General features: G+C 35.0%; 1 protein-coding gene across 10 annotated transcripts in view; it reads right to left on the minus strand.

The window, feature by feature from the left end:
* Positions 1 to 22,952, minus strand: part of LOC121316134 (EH domain-binding protein 1-like) — a 140,712-nt gene that overhangs the window by 90,352 nt on the left and 27,408 nt on the right. For all 10 annotated transcript variants that reach the window (XM_041250941.1, XM_041250945.1, XM_041250940.1 and 7 more), the window contains exons 5-6: positions 22,028 to 22,081; positions 1,281 to 1,462 (exon numbers count right to left, since the gene is read on the minus strand). In XM_041250941.1, the coding sequence (XP_041106875.1) occupies positions 1,281 to 1,462; positions 22,028 to 22,081 (236 nt within the window). The remainder of the gene's footprint in view (positions 1 to 1,280; positions 1,463 to 22,027; positions 22,082 to 22,952) is intronic.

Below are 22,952 nucleotides of genomic sequence, written 5' to 3' on the forward strand. Positions count from 1 at the left end.
AACATTCTACACTGTCACCAACTATATTTTACTTTACTTAAAAGGGAGGAAAGGTAGACGATAACAAAGTGGCTGACAATTCAGAACAATTTTCTTTTGATTTGTATGCATACAGAGAGGATATATGATAAGAGGTTATGAATAACTTTAACACAAGTGGGAATGTATGGCTAACAGGACCAAGGTTAAAATGGTATACAGACAGCAATGTATAATCATTTAGTATAATTCACAGGCAAGATACCTAAATCTAATAAAAAGTAATCCTGATATAAAATTACAAAAAAAAAAAAAATAATAATAATTCCAATGGTGACCAACACAGAAATAGGGTTTAGATTTGCCAAAAACAAACAAGTACTTAAACCTTATAGGTAAATAACTATGGATTTATTAGCAATGGTAAGGCAATACACTGTTGACGACACACAGACTAATGCTTTGGTCATATCCCCAGACAGAATGCAAAGATAGAATTACAGAAATAAACACTGCTTTCCACTAGATTGCATGTAAAGTACAACATGAAAAGTAAAGTGATATATTTTTGGATAGCTTTTTTTGGCAGCTAATAAGCTGCTATTAAAACTGGGAAATATTTAACACTAGAAAATATGTACACTCTGGGCCTGTAAAATTGTAATACTGTAGATATGTAACCTTGAAGTGGAATAACAAAACCAAAATGAAAAATAAGTTGCTTCAAAGTTCTGGAACGACACTGGCTTATCTGATTTGGGTACCATGTCTAGAACAACAGCTCCTAAAATGGAGGTTAAAAAAACAAAAAAACAAAAAACACAAAACTGAAAATATAAAAAAGGTGGGGAAAAAAATAAATGTATGTAATTTGAAGCCACATACTCTGTACATTATTGTGATTGACTAAGTAAAGATCTTTTGTAACACCAAACATACCAGATGTAGATTTTTTTTAAACTTTAGAAGGCTAAAACCCTAATGTTTGTGCTTCAGGATACCATCATGAATCCTCAACAACCCCTGTGGCCGAACACCACAAAACCAGTTCTCTTGTTCGTATTTTGGCAATTCCTTATATTAACAGCATTGTGTGCTCCACTGAGATTTTAAATATAGATATAACCTAACTCAGTTTGCTAGTCACTGGAATTCATGGTATGCTAACAGGAACTTTTCAGCTTCTGTCATCTAGTGTGTCGAGAAACCTATTTCAACCTCATTCTGACTGGAAGCACTCTGGATATTCAATCTAATTAAGCGGGCCTTAGAAAGTGGGACTCTTATGGGAATAAACTTACGTTGCTTTTCCCTCCCTCAGAAAAATGCAAGACAAAGAGAGCTGCAGTGTGGCAGCAACCACTTTTTTAGATAATGGCTTGAATTTCAACTTCACGTCTGTCTGTGTAGGCATAGGGCTGGCATACTGTTTCATGTTGATACTGCTTGTAGCAAGGGCTTTGCGACGACCAGATGGGGATTCCTGGAAAGAAAAATAGATTGGTTCAGACTCCAAATCTCATCATGCTGGGGCGCAAAACACTAACTTATTCTTTTTTTAATGGCTTAAGTAAAAAAATAACAATTTAAAATTAAATACGACTTAAGTTAAACCTTTTTGTCATTTTTATATTTATATATATATATATATATATATATATATATATATATATATATATATATATATACATACATACATACATACATACATACACACACACACACACACACTGTATAAATACATACTTTTTTGTGAAAAAGCAATTTTAAATTAAAAATACCTTAATCAAATAAATAAAAAATAAAACAAAAACAAAAAACCTTCACAACCAAACTAATTTATTGTAAAATATGATTTACAGAAAGAAACTGTGAAACACAGTGAAGGAAGGTATGGTCACTTTACAGGAAGACAAATTGCTAATTAAAAATGAGCCAGGCTCCATTCAAACGGAGATCAACTTGATTTCAAGCCACTTGATGAAGACATTTTTTTAACTCAGTTAAATGGAAACATTCCAGAAACCTCATTAAAATGTTCAGACCTGCTCCATCTCACAAAGCTAACACTGTTATGACTTTCTGAACGTTTTCACTTATGCTCTCTTTTACAAGTAACTGAATAGTTACAAAAGATTAAAAAAAAAAAAAAAAAAAAAAAAGAAAAAAATTACTGGTGGGAATTATTCAAGTCGTTTTTCTTCTAGTGCTTTAACCCTGTGTGTAGAATGCATCATGGTTTTTCACTTTGACTATGCAACATCACAAATGCTCAAAAAACACGGTTGGCGAATTATGATTTAAAAAAAAAAAAAAAAAAAAAAAAAAAATCTGGATTCGATTTAAATCAGATTTTTTTTAATTGTGGAATTTTTTGTAGTACCGTAACTGTAGCTCTACAGTACCTCCAAACTGTAAATTTAAGGACATTGGAAATGGAGTTTTGTGAATATTTACATAACAAACTAAATTACACAATCTTACATTAAAACATAAATAAAGCAATATATTTATCATAGTGGCATCCTCTAAATGTGAGCTACAATATGTGAACTACAAGAATTTAGCGATGGAGTACGCCAGAGAAGAATCCCCCTCACTCATCCCAGCCATTCTTTTACTTTTCTTTCTTTGATTTCCTCTGGTGTCAGTCCAAACACACACAGTTGTTACTTAGAACTACTTTGCTTTTTATAGTGTGTTCAATTGTTAAAGTTCCTGATTGCACCACTAAACAAACCTGATTTCAGCGGGTCTTAACACAGTGCTCTATTGTCTATTTGGGATCCCACTGCATGGTCATCAGAATCATTTCAGTGAATATGTTAATGATGGGGCAAGACATGTCTTCAGAACACCATTTCAGGGCAGTATATTTTTTTACATCTTCGCTCCATTAATGAGTCACAGAATCGAAGTCAAGCACCACTCGCGCTTGCACACGCATTTGCGCTGTGATCAGAATATAGCACTAACAGTTTTAGTTTATAGAGAGTAAGAGTTTAAGATGTTTGTGTTAATACACGGTTTTTACAAACATACTTTGTATGTCTTTTCCTTGGGAAACTACACAAAATAGGTAGTAAATGAAAATTATTTTCTGCAAAAAAAAAAAAGAAAAAAACCTAACAAAAACAGAAAAACATTTTAGACTTCCTCACATGCACAGGTATTACCAATATCATAAATTATATTATATATATATATATATATATATATAGACACACATACACACACACACATACAGTTGTTGTCAAAAGTTCCATACTCTGGTAGAAATTTCTCAAATGAAGAATTTTAGGACACCTTTTGTAGCAAAAGTTTTGTTTTTGTGGATGAGGAAAAAAAGGTTACAAGAAAACTCTGACAATGCCAATTCAAAAATATTCACAGTAAAATAAATACACAATACAACCTCTGCACCAGATCAACACATATTGCAACCAAAGGGCTAGACCGCCACAAATACATGTGTTCAGAATAGTACGTTTGCTACGGTATACGCATGTTACACTCTAGGGGTTGTGGGAATATGTCTAGCTGGTACTGTAGATGGGGAAACAAACCCACTGTTCCCAAGGGCCACTACTTTTACATTTACTTAAGTTCTGTATGTTTCTTGAGCAGGAAAGCTAAAAATCACATAATGCAGTGGCAACTTTTACTGCAAGCTTCAGTAAACACCACAATGCACAGATACGGTTACGGTTTTCATATTGATAGGGCACAATCTTATTACAAAAGTGTTTTAATGGTTGTGGGGGAGTGTATATATGCGCTGTTTTATTATTATTTGTATTATTATTGTTATTATTTTGGTTAGTATTTTTTTTTTTCCCTCCAAACAGAAAAGTCTGGCGCTGTGGTGACGTCAGACCAGAAACACAGACCCCAAACAGCGAAGAATTGCGGGGCAAATTGAGACAGCGTTTTATTAAATAATACACAAAAGATTTAAACAAACACAAAACAAAAAGGCACAAGGCCAAACAAACAAATAGTAAACAAATAGTATGCTGGTTGCGAAACCAGCATACGTAGCAATCCTTTCTTTTTCACGTCTCTCCTCTGACACTCCTCCACCTGGGCACAGAAAGCTGCAGGCTTTTATAGAAGTTACCACCTCCCGTTTAGCAACTAATGAATTAACTCGGGTGATGGCCACCTTCTGCACAAGGTTTTTATGAATGGGGATTTTAACCCCATTCATGTGACTATTATGAGACCGGATTTTTGCTGGTCTCACACAACAAATAAATCGGGCGGCTTTCCTCCATCTGCACAAAAAAACATACATTTATTACAAATAATACTAATCAAAATAATAATAATAAAATAGTGCACACACATACATACATACATACATACATACATACATACATACATACATACATACATACATATATATATATATATATATATATATATATATATATATATATATATATATATATATATATATATATATATATATATATATATATATTAAATACATACATACATACATATATATATATTATAGGGGCGGGACATTCCGCCACATAGGTACTCCTCAATTAATCATTGCTTTGCTCTTGGTCGCCTGCTGCCTAAATTGAGAGTCATGGAATGTCAAGGGCACTTTTCCATAGTTTTATTAAGATTACATAAATAATGGTTGTAGTAGTGCAAAAACAATTGGCTTTGTTTTTCAGTGCATAAGATCGGACCACTTTGCCCAACAAACTTCAAATGTAGCAATGTATTAATTGTATTACAATTGACTTGCGCTAATCCGAACCAGTTGGGACCATACAATGTTCGGACTAATACTGTAGTTTGTTCAGAGTTCTGCAATCTGTATTGTACTAAAATGCCTTGACTACCGCCTTGGTTTAATTTTTTTCAATCATAAACACAACGATTTGAATAAAAAACATGGACACTGTTGGGATTTGGATTAGCCCAAGTCCACTATTCTTTAAAATGTAAAAAAGAAAACAAATTGATAGTTCTAAAATAGAGAAGGTGCTGTTCAAAGTGAAGCACAACTGCTAAAACTGAATATGAAACAAATACTGCCAGATAATTGTGCCGAAATGAGCGTGCTTATTTGTTCTCAGACACTCTGTTCTACAAGTTTGAATTTGTTCTACAAGTTTTAATATAGTTAGAAGGAAACATGCATTTGGCAAAATGGACTTAATCCACCAGACAGGACAGCCCTAGGCAAGCCAGCATCACAGCAGGCTTGTTTAAAAAAAGGTTTATGGCTAAATAGAAGTAAAGACACAGTGAGAATGAAAAATTAAAATACCAAAAATGAATCCAGACACACACAAAAACTACAATAGACCATTTTACTTTTTAAACTTCCCTTTTCTTTATATAGAGCAAACCATAACTGTATTACAGATGTTCTCAATATATACCGCATAAGATTGACATTCAAATGTTGCTATTGACTTATCATACAAATCAGACTCCTTGAAATAACAAGAGCCACTTGAGGATATTAAAGTATTTTAAAATGCAATGTTGCGTTCCTAATACACTGGCATTCAACTACCATTTGTAATAGGCCTGCTACATGCAGAACCTCATTCTAAGCAAGCTTCATCAATAAGCAGTGATAAAAAAAAAATATACGATTCAAATATTCTCTTCCAAAGCACTTGACATTTCTGTTGACATTTGAGCCCAGCTGAATCAGTCATAAATATAACATGTCATCCCCACAGAATACCTTGTTCAAAACACTCCTTATCAGTCAGATTATGCAGTCATATTATACAAACTAATAGTGCATGTAGTTACCTTATGAATGAATTTCAAAACGCATCAAACACTTAAGGATTTAGGTCCTCTCTGAAGAAATACTTAAGAATATGCAAATACCCTGGGAAGAATTAGGTTTAACAGATTTGACTAGCACAAACAATACATGTGCTCATTTCCCTTGTTGCCACTGTCAATCAATGAAGGAGATTAAGGTCCAAGGTTGTGACAATTTTGTAAGATGAAAAAGCACAATAAAAAAGGCACTTTTAATTTATTACAGGGATATGACTATCAATATTCTGTTATTGTACCTTCAGCATTGCTAAATACCTCACTACGTTGAGGCAAGTTGAACAGCAATGGAGTACAACAGCCACATGCTGCCCCCTGGTTTACACACAGATAAATTGCAATGCTATTGCAAGTTTATAAACTGCTCAGGTAGGCAAACAGCCATCAAACATTGGGCATCATTTATTTAGTTCACACTACAATCTACTGTAACAGTTCAGATGCCTCTTTCTTCTCATTTCAGCAAAATGGGGGTTTAAAGATGTGTGAACTACAATATGGCTACAAGAAGGATTTCAAAATGCAAACGTTTAAGTTTACAATTGAAATGCAGCAGAAATAAACACAGGGAGGGATTCCATCTGAATAAAAGGTTTGTTATATATATGTGTGTGTGTATATATATATATATATATATATATATATATATATATATATATTATATATTATATATATATATATATTTTTTTTTTACATATGCTTTGTGTTTTATATGTTTATTTTCCAATTTCAAAACACTGACTTATCAGATTTCAAATAAACCTAGTCTGTATGACGTGATATTTTGACAGATTCAATTATAAATTAGATGGCATCTTTTCAAATCCAAGACAAATGCATGCCTGTGGCATAAAGTTGGCCTGATCGTCAAGCAGCAAGGTACTATATGCCAAGAAGCAATGTTTAGTTAAAACACAAGATATTGCTTCGTGAGTCAACAAACTTGGATTTTCAGTACATATAACTTAACTAATTAACTTCAGCGTGCTTCACTATATCAAAAATGTTCCATTTAAAAAAAGATGCAGGCTATGTGGTTTGAAATGCATTTCATGTGGTCTCAAATTAAATGTGATACATGAACACACATATCTGCCACAGAGGTTATGAAGATCACATTAGAGCAGGTTATCATGACCTAAATCCACTTGCTTTAGAAGATCCCTGGGACAACAGTCCCCAGGCACAGGTTCAGATATGTACTGAAGGCTGACCTTAATGGTCAAACGTCCAATTTACTGTACTTCAAAATCTTTAAACAGCGATACCAATTTTTTTTAGAATTAACATGAAAGGCTTTCAAAATGATTAGAGCAACTCATGTGTAAATGAAACTAAAAGGTTTACAATAAAAAAAAAAAAAAAACAGCATAGTAAGCTGTCAGAATGTGCTCTCACAAACATGAATCTGCATAATGAAGTATGCCCACGTAATTCTTTTCAGACAATAAAGCAAACAGAAATGCTGTTCTATATATTAGATCCCTGCATACATTTCAGTTTTCTGCCCAGAATTTTTTCATCTCCATCGTTTCAGGTCTAGTACACATATTGGCATTTATTGTAAAGCCATTTCTTCCAACTAAATGTGTACAGCAGATGTACCTTCATGTTTACAGGACATAGGTTTAATGGCTCAGCAATGTACACTACTTAGGACTATACACTGTAGAAGACTGCTATCGAAGCACATTGTGCTACTACTTCGCCACGGAGATCTGCAACTTTATAATTCCACCTGCAATGCAGTTATTTGACATCAATTTATTGCACCCTCACCAAGCCTGTAGACAAATACTGCTGATCACCAATGCTACAGAGGCATTGAGGAATAGATAGAACAGATCTTTTCATCCATTTCAAAAGCTACATAGTGAGAAAAGTATAAAAAAATATGTGTCAGAATTGGGACAGTTAAGTCAGAATAAGTTATCAAAATATGGAAACGAACATATCGATGCAATGCACTTTGCAAAACAAATGTAAAAAGGGGCAAATGCATAATCTAGGAATAGTAAGAAAAAAGGCAATAAAATAGTGTTTATAGATCATGAATAAAATAACATTACTGCTTCTGGATTACTTTATCACCTAGTACAGTAGGCACAGTTCACCCCTTAGCTGCACTATCTTTGTGGTGGATTCTTTTTAAGTGCCTTAATAAAAATAGGTATGGTGCCAAAGCTCTTCTGTAGCTTTTTGCCAGAGACCCTGCAAACTGCAGAGCCAGTCTTGCTGCTCTCCACCTCTTTTTATCTGAAAAAAAAAATATAATAAAATAACAAAAATAATGATCTATTGGATTAAGGTCAGCCAATCTAAGGAGTGCCAGCTCATCACTTTCCATCCTATCTGAGCTTTTCAACGTAGCTAGCCAGGGCACAAATGTAATACGTACTTGGGGTCATTATCTTGCAAGAACATGAGTCCTGAACCAATTAGTTTCAGCCCTGCGAAAGAAAAAAAAAAATGCTCCATGCTACTGTTGCAATGTGGAATGATAGCACCCTTTCTAAAGCATTCCTTTGATATTTTTTATTATTTGATCTTGTCAATGCGTAATGTACCAAAATATCCCAAACAACTCAGGATCCTCCCTCATGTCCTACAGTCAGCTGAAAGCATTTCAATGATGGTTCTCATGTTTCAGAACTACAGATAAGCGATATTAAAAAAAAAAAAAAAAAAAAAGTGTAACTGAACATGCAAGAACCGTGGCATTTATTTAGACTTCATTTAAAGGCTGTATATAATCAGGGCAGGCATGTATGCAAGAGGCTCTTTTCCTCGGGTTGGGGGTGATGAAATATTTAGTGGAATGTGGCCCAGGCACACAGATTAAAAGCCGCTGATCAAGAAATGTGAAACCAGACAAGATCCTTTTTAATAACACCAACTTCGTAAACAGCAACTTATGATCCTGGGGTATTTGCAAATAGATCACTTCCAGGACTAAAGCTATAACCTTTGGTTCAGGGGAAGAGTATGTTTACCTACATTACTAAGCCACCAGCACTATACTTATAGTTCAAAAGTCACGGCGTGGGGGGTGGGAGGTACTGCCGTTTGATTTGCCGTATTAAAGTTTGCTTCCTGTGGTGACAATCTATGCCTTTGTGGACAGGCTGCCTTGTGTGGTGACGTCAGGCCAGGAAGGAGTAGCACACAGAGACAGCACTGGGGTATGAAGGTGCTGTGGTGCGATTTATTATTAAATAAAATCAAAACAAAACACTTATACAAAACCAAAAAAAAGAACGTTGTCCAAAACAATCAGACAAACAGACACAGAACTCACAAGGATGGGGTGTAGCCCATCACAGGCTCCCTTTGCAGTGCTCTTGTCAAACAGCACATCAGCTGCCCCTCCCTGTCTAAACTCCATGGCAACAGCAATATTTACCAAACTGCTCGGATATAGGGAGCAGAATACCTCGACCTTTAGAACCAACGCAAATATCATATACAAACCCCAGGAAGATAATGACTAGGTGAAGATCAAAAGTAGTTATCACATTTTTTTAATGAAAATAAATGGTGCAAATCAAAGCTGGTTTTGATCTGTCTATTCAGTGTTTTTTTGGTTCAAATATTTCTAAATTGTACTGATTTCTGTTGGCATTCACATCTTTGTTGCACCCCTCTTTTGGGGGCATTTTTTCCAAACAGTTTTTACCAGCTTAAGACCGGCCAAAATGGTGTCATGTTCAACCAACATATATAAAACAAAATAAACTACGATTCATACTCAGTGCTTGCCCCCTTTATTAATATAACCAAACCATTTTGATCTTAATCCATAGCAGGATTGTCCGATGGAGCAGTGCTATTGCTGCAACTCAATTACGCTTACTTAATGTGCAACAATTACTCGCTGATTAACACAAGGGAAAGGGGCACACAGCATAGGAATTGAAGATATTAAATCCTTCATTAGAGTTAAATGGATTTATACAAGAACGTGTTATACACCGTTTACTCCATGGACAAATCCAAATGCAAACAAATAGACGAGGATTTTAGGGCAGAAAAAAAAAATACAATTTACAAAAATAAGTGACAAGATAAGCAATTGAAAATTCAACTGTGAAAAGCTGAATACTATTATACTGTATATAGAGCAATCCAGAATTTTTCAAACATACTGCTGAGGTGGCTCTCATAATTTAGCGCCTAGTAATGAAGAGAATGATAATTCTTCAGATGAAACAGTGTCAGGAGCAACTGATTAAATTACATACAACAGAAAGAAAATTAACATGGATTAAAATGAAGAGGAGATTATCTTTAAAGCACAACCATGAACATAATAAAAACAGGGGAATTAGTAACAGCCAAAGCCTGATAAATTAAATAACTTACTGTTACTTTCTTAAGTATGAAATCATTACATTAAAAAACAGTAAGATTTATATTAACATATCTGATTCCAACACACTGAAAACTAGACAGAGTGCGCCATATATAAATTAGGCCTACACACTTCAGAATGCCAATAAAAGGCGTACAAGCATTACAGACACGAGGCATTAGGCAAATTAAAACAGGCTGTAAAGTTCATTGAACAAACTTGTTAAAAGGAATGTTTGAAATGTCAAAGGTTCTGAGCCATTATGGCACCAGCCTGGATTGTTCTGTACCAGTACACTGTTAAAATCTTGTTACATCTCAATGGAAAAAGGAGTACAAGAGTGCTTTAGTGAATAACAGACATTTGACACTTAACAAGTTTGCCTAAATTTACAGCCGCTTATTCAGATCGACTTTAACCAAATGTTTAAGCCAGACCAAGGTTTTGCTCAGGCACACTTTATGCTTTGTATGCAAACTAAAAACGTTTTACATGATTGTTTGTTTAGTGGCTTAACGTGTCACAGTCAATGACTTTGTTACAGACTTGACTTTCAGTTAGTTATTTAACACATAATTGATTCGGATTGACGCAGAAATACTACACCTAGCCTTTAACGTTTGACCAACTCCTCCTGTCCACTCTTAATCAGGGCGACATTTAAAGACATGGATATATCAGCGGCTAGCTAACTGTTAACCACAGTAATTTCCGACATTACCACTATAAAGGGGAAAGAGGGTTGAACATAAAACCAAACTGCAAACTTTCATTGTGCACAAAAGATAAAAAGAGGAAAATAAACACACACACACACAATTTATTGATACCCTGCTAACGTTTCCAGCCCATTAAACTCAGTGGGTCAAACTTCTATATTTCTGCCATTCTAATTCTAGATTTGAAGAGAGAAAGCCACTGTATGTTATAGAATCACCTTTAAGATGCGTAGCGGACGAATCAGAAACCAAATATGCTGTTACAGAAAATAAGGCGGTCAGCAGACTTTGCATGTGACCTGCAGTGCCTTGGATTATGGCCTGTAAGCCTATTAGTCTAGTTGGATACAGGGACCACCCTGCATCTACTGCACCAGGCCAAGATTATCCAGCCATCAAGCCACAGCCAGCCAACTTGAACTGTGGATCCATCTTAGCCATCTGCACTGTCAACTGGCACACAAAGACGGCTACTGTGTGAGGTGTTAGCAATAACAGTTGGTCCATCTTTTTTTGCAAAAGTGATTTATGCTACACTCCACCAAAATGGCTTGGGGAAACTGCATCTGTTTCTTTCAAATTAATTACATTAATTGACCTGTCTAAATGGTACGTGTAAGGCTTTTAAAATAACCAAGTGTCATTGCTAATCCCCATAGTCCACACTTGCATATTAACAGCAGAGGTAACCATGTGACTGATATTTAGTATTACACACACGTCACTATTTCATGGTGAGACTGAACGGCTCTCTTGCATAAACTTTCATAATAAATAAACATTTAACATGGCAGGTTTTTTTCTTGGCTATTCATATTTATAAAAAGAAACACAATTTAAAAAAACAAAACAAAAAAACACACACACAATGTATTTGACCACGAATATTATACTTGGTATAAAAACATCGACGCAGAAAACGTTTTTTGGAGAAACAATTGTGTGCAAAAAAAACAAAACAACTAAGGGTACATGACAGAGTATTTGACTGTCTGGAATGAACTCAACAGCATTGACAAACCAAACTACTTTCCAAGAATTCCTTTATTAAAATGCGCCTTTGTATGTATTGCCTATGATATATGTACTGCCTATCACAGATGACTGGTTTTTACACACCTTATTCATGTCATACTGCAAAGCTGGAAGGAGTTCTTCTTAATTTTTTTAGGACACAGAACAATAACTAGGCATCACTTACCATTTCTACACATGCTGAAACCTACCATATCCTTGCGAACTGGACATTTAGGTAATTTAGACCTTTTATTTAAAAAAAATTTTGAAACGGAATGGAATAAAAGGGCTGTAATGTTTCAGCACAAAGTTTTGCAAAAATGTATAATGGAAGGTAAAGGAAAGTAGCAGTTAAAAATATACCATATGTTACAGATAAAACAAGCCTGTGACCCATTTAAATGTAACCTTTTGATAATAGATTTGAAAAGTTGCATGCAAATTCGAGATACTACTGAATAATCAAATTGTCAAAACCCATTTGATTATGCAATTCTTCGCTTCTATTTGCAATGGCACAAACAGAAAGGTACTGTTTGACATAGTGCCATTTCAATGACAAAATACAATCTACTGCTCAAATAATTCTACAGAGGGATTAACATTTCTGAGGTTGAGCCAGAGATTATGGGTGCGGATCTTGAATTTCATCATCTTTCCATGGCACAATAGCTTATTCTTCTCTTTTTCATCTATTCTCTGATGAAGGGTCAGGAAAGCTTAGCTTCTCTGTTGCATTCATTTCATTTCTACATTAACCAGATACCTTGCAGTCTTTAGCCCTTCTCTGTCGAGCCAATCCTGAACCCCTTCCACTGTACTCAGGGGGAGCTGGCATGGCGATTCAATCAAATGCTGCCATCAGGTGGCTGAAATGCACCATGCATGGCTTTTGTCCATTAAAATGACCGCAATTACTTCAACAATGAGATGAAAAATAGGGTATTATCCCCTGCCAAAAGCAACGTTACAAATCCAGAAACTATGCCAAACAAAGTTCGGTTATAAAGAAGCCCATGGATTTGGAAGAAACTGAAGGAAGTTTAAAAGGATTTGCTTCCCGATTTGAGTGCAATTTAACAATATAATCTACGTTTAAGTCTTTTTACCAAAAACATTGTTATGTATAATTGAGGAATTATAATAAATATACTGTATTATCTTTGGCAGACAGCATTCCATAATTATGACATTTAAAATGCATACTACTATAATGACAATTTGGCAATAGGTTGTGTAAAAGCTTATTAACACAGGTCTGTGATACACTGCTCCCTTCAACAACTCTTCCAGCTCGTCCTCATCCAATCCTCAAATGTGTTCTGAAATGCACCCAAACATGATCTTTCTGAAGCGATCTCCTCGTTGCCAGCTTTCGCTTGTGTCAATTTCTGTGCAATGATAAGCAGTGAAGTTAGAGAGTGTTAGGGTAGACTTTGTCTCACTGGGTTATATCTACTTGCACTCATTCTTTTATTCCCCCTTGGTGGTCACTGATTGTGTCTATCCTCTATCTGTTCACTTGCTCGGGTCCTGTAATAGGCAACATACTTTACATACAGCGGAGTGGGTTACGTGGAAAATGTCTCCGGTACCGCGGTAAACTCGTCGCGGTTATCGTGCGGTGCCGCTTGAAATGTACAGCCAATACTTTCTTTTTCCAGCAGAGTGCGTGTGAACAAGATGGCTCTGTAGGGGCGACGTCAGACCAGAAATAGACTCCAAATACTGATGAATGGCGGTGAGTTTTATTGCAAATAATAATAATAAACAAAAAGGTTTAAACAAAACACTGCACTTGAGGCCAAAATAAAAAGGTAAACAAAACAGACAACACTAAACAAGACAGTGGACGAACAAGTACTGAGCTGGCACTTCCAGCACGCTGTAGCAATTGTTATCTCAAAGCCCAAAAAACTCCTCCTCTCCAGTTCTCCATTCACGAACACACAACCCCGAGTGAGTGCTAACATGCAGCTGTACCGAGACTCGATTGCTAATCAGTCATTCAATTGGAGTCTCGGTACAACTGCACGTGAATTAATAAAAGTCCAATTCCCTGTGCTCACATTATTTTACTTGCACGTGAAGTGCTGTGCAATCCTTGTGCCTAAATACAAAATATACATTTTGCTCGCAACCCATATTTATATCCTGTGTATTTTATACATAAACACCAACATTAAGCACACTACATACAACATAAAACACTAATAAAACATAAAGTGGAGGGACACTCAGCCACAGTGCACCAGAGAGCTTTTAGGACTGGGCTGTATACTGTTGTTCATTCAAGATGATTTCTGCTCAGGATTTGTTTAATTCTCCTTCCCTCTCTTGGGAACTGTATTAACAAACTGTAATAAGCAAATACATTGTTCAGGTTTTTTTTTTTTCCCCATATATCGTAGGAAAGGGATGGGATGGAAGTTATAAAAAATCCTCTGAACAACATGTCAATTTAAACAGCACAAAAGAGAGTAAGTAGTGGGGTTCCGAAAAATATAGCGTTACACGTCCCCACGTGCTGCTACAACTGTTTAAATAACGTACTTTTCATTGTGAATATCCTGGCAACGTTTTTCCACTTATAAAACTTTAAAGTTTGTTTCAAAGCTATTTTCAAAATGGCCGCTGTTAACATTCTGTTACAGATAATAAATTACCAGACCATGGTTTAAATTGTTTCAACTCAAATTGGATGTAACATTTTAAAATGACAAAGGCTGGTACAATGTTGCAATATACAAACTAATAAAACTTGTGTACAAATATGTATTGTGTAATGTCTAAGGATATGATTTTGGCACAGTGATTTTTAGTACATTTCACGGGCGAGTTGCGGGGGGAAAAATAAAAAAAAAGAATTTGCGGTAAGGGCACCAAGTAATGTAGATTTAGCTACATCACACATAAGAGCTTATAAATAATACAACAAACACCAATAATATAGACCAGGGCTGTGAATCTGTTTAATTGACCACATGTTTAAACCCGCTGTTAATCCGGCCGTTTAACTGTTTAAAAAGGCCATAAATGTAATGTTTCACTCATTTCATATTTTTATATTTTACTTCCAATATTAAGTCATATTTTAACCTCTGTTTGTTATTCAAAGCGTGTACCTTATAGCTCCACTTGAAGGCAAACAACGGTAAGCATAAAAGCACAAAGGACTGTAAGGTTAGCACTAAAATGTAATCTAGTTTCATAGCATAAAAACAAACAAACAAACAAACAAACAAAAAAAAAAAAACATTCATTGTCGATTTTACAACGTACCATTTCCCCATAAGCTCCATAAAAAGTGTGGGTACCAAACATCGAAAAAACAACTAAATATTTAAATTAATTCAATTTTTTGTTTCATTCACTCGTATATTGTTGGCACGAAACAAAACAAGTCCTGAAACAAAAACCTTTTCTTTTCCAATAAAAATCAAAGCCGTTGTCAGATACAATACTAGTTCCCAGCAACCCTCGTTAACAAAGATTGCATAGGGCCCATAAGACCGGAAAAAAGGCAATGCGATGGAACCAGAACCCAGAGTAGGAAGTTTTGTATGCTGGAAACTATTTACTGGATACTGCTACAGGGACTGCTTGTTTGGCCTGAGTGAAGAGACACCAAAGAGAATAAAATATCTGTGGAGATAGCTGCACATAAATGCTGCGTGCACACACAACCAAACAACTTACAGATACTGGCAGATTTGCATTTTCAGCATGACATTCTGCATTTGATAGAAATAAAAGGAAGCACCTAATCAAATGGGTTTTTACATCCACCTCCAAGATTTCAGGGATTTTTGTTCCAATTCACGAATTTCACAATTTCTATGTCCGTGAAAAAATCATAGCCTTAGTAATCACCAATGCAGTATCCCTCATCCTTTCTATGCAGGTATACAAAGTGCCAAAGTCACCCCTCACCCCAGCCTGCGCCAGGGAAAATAAAGTGATTTCATCTTCCCCACTCTTGCTTTGAAGACAGGTGTTACAGAACTAATTGATGTTCCAGGGTCAGACGCTGGTATATTAGGCCCCCGAACATAAGACTAAAGTGTACAACACCCACCTGGTCCCACTGGAGTGCCAAAAAGAGTAAGCTCATCATCTTTCATTCTTCCACACAACAAGTTTTATTCCCAACCATGGGTGTCTATTTCAAAGTGCAATAAAGTTTGTTAAAGGAAAATAAATGTTTGTTTTTACAAAACCAGTAACAAAAGGACTTGAGAAATTGCTTTTTTGTGACAATTTTGTAACATCAACATTTGATGATGCACAGCACAACACTAAAAAAAACACATTTGCTCACATTGCATTCCTTTTAAATCTAATGAAAATTCATTTAGAAAAAAAACACTGATTTTATGATACAAACAAAAGATGGGAAAATATGCTAAAATATTTGCTATTATAATATCTAATCTGTTTTCTAGCCTTAAAGCAGACTTACGATGCGTGCTGTATTTATGACATTTAGTTTTCAGCATCTTCACTAAATCAAAGTTTGTACCGTTCATTTCAATTGTAAATCGTGTTTGTTCCTTGAAAGGGAGTGCCAATGAAACTACACCATCTGAGAAGTTCTAAAGAAAACTGTGCCACCTGCCGGTTCTTCAGGTTCCCCCCCCCCCCCCCCCACCCCCACAAACATCGTTGACGCATGTTTAAAAACAGCAACAGACCCGTAACTCACGGTGCACTGCCGTATCGGGGGACTTTTTATATGGAATCCACTATAACAGCTGTCCAGGAAATGTTAGTTTTACAGTAGATTCTTAGAGGATCACTTATTTTAAAAAAGACCCAGAAAAAAAAGGACAACCTTACTAACTTTTTCTGTTTAAAAAAATGTTGAAAACCCGAATGTATTACTGTTGATGGGGAACGCAGCATGGGCAGTCTCCAGTTATTTGCACTGTACTGTGCTAAACCAGGAATCCAATTTGTTGTTGGCTTTCCTTTGAACAAATCTTGCAAACCAGTGTTTCTTCCCCAAGCTAAGGCCAGCGTCTTAAAGGAAAAGGATTTTGCAATGCCCTCATTGTGGAGAATGTCAGATTCTGTGTTGAGCATGTCTTTGATCACTTTGTTATTAGTGTGGTATGTATAGACAAGAGGGATTCTGTTCTCATTGTGATCTTGTTTTTTTTTTAAATGTACATGCTTTGTTCTTTTATTCTTTTAACATGCCAGCGTGACCACCTTTACAGAGGTACCGCTGCGGTACTCATTTTCCTTGTCACAAAACGGCTTCAAAGAAATGACTCTCAGGCCCCTGAAAACACACAAAAAATAAAAATAAAAATTGGGAAAAGATTTAAAGTAGGCAAGACGGAAATTGTGCCTTGTCATCTGAGTTGGTGCGGCCAAAATAAATTTAAATCAAAGTGCAAAACGCACATAAAACTAGCAAGTATGAGAGCAGATCATTCAGATTTGCCTTTTTCTGAAGATGCCTAGCATGTGTTAGACAGCGAGCTAGCTCACCTTACATCGTGCCTTTCAGTTGTGTTCAAATCTGTGAAATGTGTTTGGTCTCAGCCCAGCCTCAAGTAAACATTCATTCATCTCTTAAAACCACCACTGAATTCTGCACAAATTTTGGGTTCCAGGGTGAATGGTAGAAAGGCTTCAAGTCAAGATTGTGGTGCATGAACAGTGCTGTTAGTGGAAAACTGATATTGTAGCACCTTTCATTATACTTGACTATAACAAGTGTAATTTTTTTCTCTAAATTCACAAAATGTGAATATTCCAAAAAATATAAATGAAAGAATCCATAAAAAACAACAACTATTGGTCCAGCATCATGTTAAAAAAAACTACATAGAAAAGAATGTCAAAACCATGGCACATGTGGGTACAAACATAAGTGTGACATACACTTCCACTACATCTCTATCGTCAGGTAAAAAGTGAAAAAACTAAGCATTTATTAATACACAATCAACAAACCAGAACAGAGCCAACTACTCAAACTTGGCACTGGATTGCATACGGTGCAGTTCCAATAATGAAGCATTCCAAGGGACCAGGCTTAAGTCAATAAACAGCAAGAGCATCGTGACCTCACCTGAACTTGCATAGGTAAGTAAGCACATGGACATCAGCAGACCAAAAGGCTTTTGCTTTGATGTAGTGTAAACTGGAAAACATGTTTCTCTACTTGACTTAAATAAGAGGTAAACCTAGAATGAATTATCAGTGTGTGTGTGTGTGTATATATATATATATATATATATATATATATATATATATATATATATATATATATATATATATATATATATATTAAACAAAATCAGTGTAAATGTGCAAACTATACATGGTGAAACTGGGAACAAGTGTTGAGTAATGCTTGTTTATATAAAAATGGAAAAAGTATAAAGAATTGTTCCCAAGGCAGTAGGCGGTAGGCAGCTTAGTTCTCTCAAAATGCTGTGAAAATTGCAAAGGTGAATCTAACAGAGAACTAAGATTACAGGTTACAGCAGACAATTCAACCAAAAAAAACAAGATAGCAACTGAGTAAAGTAATAATTCTCATAGCTGCCAATAAACAAAATGCACCTCCGAGCCTCTATTCGGTTAAAAAACTGTTGTTGATCAAAGCGACTATTCGGTATATGAACTACTAATACCAGATTCTGCTACTAATACCAGATTCTGCAGAGTCAACTGGGGGGGGGGGGGGGGGGGGGGGTGGGGGGTGGGTTGTCAAGTAGAGAGTGTTGACTTTTTGCAGGAAGTAGTATTTTTTAAAATAAGGTAGATATCGATTACAAAAGAGGGAAACACAATTCAAAGTTGCTGCAGTATGTCCACTGTTTTGTCATTTCAAACATTTTCACAAAACAAACATTAAACTTTAAAGCTGCAGTGTCCAGTGCAAAACACATCGTGAAAAAAAAAAAAAAATGTAGCGGAAAATGCAATGTTAATATAATATCATATATATATATATATATATATATATATATATATATATATATATATATATATATATATATATATATATATATATATATTATATATATATATATAGATATATATTATAACAAACAAACACCACACACGTGTCCGACTGAATGATGACTCCTCCACCAGAGCAGGATACTTCTGGCGTTGTTAACTGCAGCCAATCTATTTCACGGCTCTGGATAGACCCTACTCCTCCTACGATCACTACCTGGCTCTCAGACTTCAGAAGCATTGTTCATTTGGAACGCTCCACAGCCAGGATTAATAAGACACATCTGACAACTACACAGGCATGGAGTGCAACGGCTGCTGATTTGGCTACACTCATTAAATTACTTCCTTTTCTTTATTTTTATACTCATTTCTAATTTTGGTATATCATTTTATTTTTAGATATTACTATTATGGTATTTTTTTATTATTATTATAATGTGCAAGTAAAATATGCTTATTTAATACAACCCCTAATTACAGTGCTCCCCTTTTAGAACACTGGGAGCCATATTTGGAGACAGTGCTACTTGTGTTCTGTCTTACAAGAATACTAGTACTAGTGTATTGGCTTTGTGGTGCAAATGGGAGCATACTGCCTTATATCCTGTTCCACAATATAAAAGGGATGCCTTACACAGGGAGGGACACACACACACACACACACACACACACACACACACACACACACTGGCATGATGAAACTGAATCTAATCAAAATGTAAACTTCTCAAAGTATAATTACACACTTTGGTTTTCCAAATTAGTTAATTTCTTTATTGTTCATCTTCAATAAAGAATTTGTAACAAATACCAAAATCTCAAAGCAGGGCCAGCCAAAACAGAAATGTGTAGGTGCTGAAATGTTTACAAATCAAACAATTCTATAAATAAAAATAATAAAAAAAAAAAAAAAAAATAAAACTAATAAAGCTGATCAAGAAATGATCTCTTTGGACAATCAAATAGTAGGGTTGGGACAATATTGAAAATCTGTGAAATGATAAATTTCAGGATTTAAAAAAAAAAAAAAAAAAAAAAAAAAAAAAACAAAATGCAATTATTATGGTGTTTGCTCATTTAGATTCTGCTGGTTATACAAATATAAAATACAGTCCTTCAAACCGAGGACAGGTTACCTGGGACAATTAAGTGTCCGGTTTACATTTAAAAAAACCAAACAAAACAAAAACGCATGCATGTTACTGGTGCTCAATTTATTTTAAATGTATTTTCCTTTTCGCTAAAATACAATTTCTGTAATATGTTTTTTGTTCTCCTTACATTAAGAATGACAGTACAGTATACAAATACTAAAATCAAATCACCACCCAGTGCATTTTTACTTTCACCTATGGGCTACTGTAAATAACGGTAACAAACACGATAAATCATGCCTTCTCTGTACACATTACTGTAGAATTCAGAAATAATAAAACACTATTTTAAGTTGAAACTAAAGGAATTGAGCACACTTTCTTTTTACTCAACTGTTTAATAGTACACAAAACAACAAAATAGTTAATGTTGCTGCATTAACAAGCTATGATACCATACAGTACCTTACATATACTACAGACAATAAAGAAATAATAAATACATTTTAAATGTACATAGAATACTTTACGTGATGCTGGATTAAAAACATATAGCCTACCTACCATTTTCCAAAATAGTCCACAATTATTTTCTGTTGGTATGATAACCTTAGTGTAGCATATTTTGTACATAGGGTCACCGCCTTTTTTCAACAAAATCTCACAAGAGCCTCACAACCACTGGGTCTTCGTTTGGGCGGAAGTGGCGGCTGCTCCATTACACTACAAGATATACTAATTCAATATTACTAGCACAGACAGATTACGAGGAATTACTTGTGGAATAATTAATCAGAAAATAGTATACAGTATTCAGCTGTCATTAAAAATCGTCATAATGAATACAATATCGTACATTTTCGATAACACTGCATTTTTTTTTTTTATCGTGACTTATGTTCAATACAATATTACTGAGTTATCAGAAATCATCCCAACCGTAGTACAAAGACCAAGCATCAGTTCCATGCCGAGCAGCACAGATATGACGGCATTGGACTCGGTATCAGATCGATGTTTTAAAACGTGTGTACTATGCATTCAAAGTTAATTATTTCTCCTTTGTGAGATTAGGTATGCACTTGAATACCAAACCAGGATTGACAGTAAACATATCCAATAATATAGATTTGAAAAATGCCCGTTTTGTGAAGAATTATTACAGTCTAGGGCTGCTGTCAACTGCTGAGTAAGAACAAGGAATTGAGAGTGGAGAAAAGCCAACAATCCACACAGAGAATATACCATTTATTTGTGGAAATAATACCTTTGGAACCTGAAATTATCCAGTTTCCAGCATGAATTTCAGTTAAACCCTGTTTACAGCACAAACAGTCGCTTGATGGCAGTGAATAATTTTCCAGGCAATTAACCAAACAGAATTCCCTTTTGCTCAGTGCAGACAAAACCCAAGCAAACTGAAAATCTCTATATACACAATGTATGGCAATTCCCAGAAGACATAACTGCTGAAACAGGAAGAGTGAATATATGGCATCATGAGACAACACAGGTTCTGCAGTTAATGTATAAACTGAAGACACTGCTGTTTCAGACTATTCTCAAGCAGCCCATTAGGACATTTAAAACACAAGAACCAAACAGCAGAGACAGTACATATTCCACATTTAAATATTTTTGCAATTTTATTTGTAAAAAAATAAAATAAAAAAATAAAATAAAATTATATATATCTATGAGAGAGAGAGAGAGAGAGAGCGAGAGAGCGATTTTAACTGCATCTACTTACTGGTGAAAATTGGGAAGGCTGTATTATGTAATACCATTTTCTATCCACTATGGGGCACTAAATACACAGTTTTTACAAGGCCCAGTTTTTATTTTACATCAACTTGTTTCTGGGAAATGTCTGCCTGTTATTAAAGAGAGACCAAACAGTTAAAATAGTCAACTTCTCAGAAGATATTGGGGTTAATATTGGGAGGAGGTGAGAAAAGCAGCTAAGCTACATAATACACACATACATGAATGAGGTTGGTCAAAAAAAAGGGACATGAGCATGTATAAAAAAAAGAAAAACAACTTACGTTTTCTATGACAAATGTCCATTCCTTATCTTCAAACTCTTCTGCATGAGGATCCTAAAAAAATATTTATTAAAAAGGAAGGAATTAATAATTGATACAATTATGCAAAAAGGTTATGATCAGTTCACTTTTTTTTTTTAAACTTTCAGCTGTTTGACATCTAATCAGTTTTCGGTAAAACTGAAATGCAAGTTTAAAACAAAACAAAAAAATGCATTTGTGCAGCCATTATTATACAAGTCATATTAAATTTTTTACACAACTGTGACAAATAAGCTAAATTATTGTAAAACTCATACTAATGTATTAGACACTTAAACATATTCTAGAAAGAAAACAATGTATTGAGACTTTTCTTGTTTGTTTGTTTTTTATTAATATTATTTCCCTAAGCAGCACTGCAACTAATGGTTTTCAAAACTCAAATAAATAAATAAATAAATAAACAAAACACAAAATGTTTGCTTCAAAGTGACTGAAATCAGATGTCTGGCAGCACTTAAAACAGTTTCTGATTAAATAAAATGTAAAAAGTGGGGAGAAAGGAAACATTCTAATTCAGAAGGTTACCTAGATTTATAAAATCGACAACAAAAACACAAAAGTGAGTACTCTGGCACTGCCACCCCCAAAAAACAAAGGCATTCTCCTTTATATGCTGGTTTACAAAAGCCTGTTACTATAATGCATGTGACTCTACTGTAAAGCCCTTACAATAAAATTCAATCAATGTACCAACAGAATGCAGCAACAAAGTAAATCAGACAAATGAAATAACTTAATACATGCACAATAAATTAGATTACCTTGATATTAAAAAAAAAAAAAAAAAAAAAAAAAAAACACATGCCCTCCTCAAAGATGCATCTATTTAAGGTTCCTTGCAGATATTTGCACTCCAGGTGCACCCCTTTGAATCCAGGTT

This window comes from Polyodon spathula, chromosome 5, assembly GCF_017654505.1.
Source record: "Polyodon spathula isolate WHYD16114869_AA chromosome 5, ASM1765450v1, whole genome shotgun sequence".
In the NCBI taxonomy this organism is placed as follows: domain Eukaryota; kingdom Metazoa; phylum Chordata; class Actinopteri; order Acipenseriformes; family Polyodontidae; genus Polyodon; species Polyodon spathula.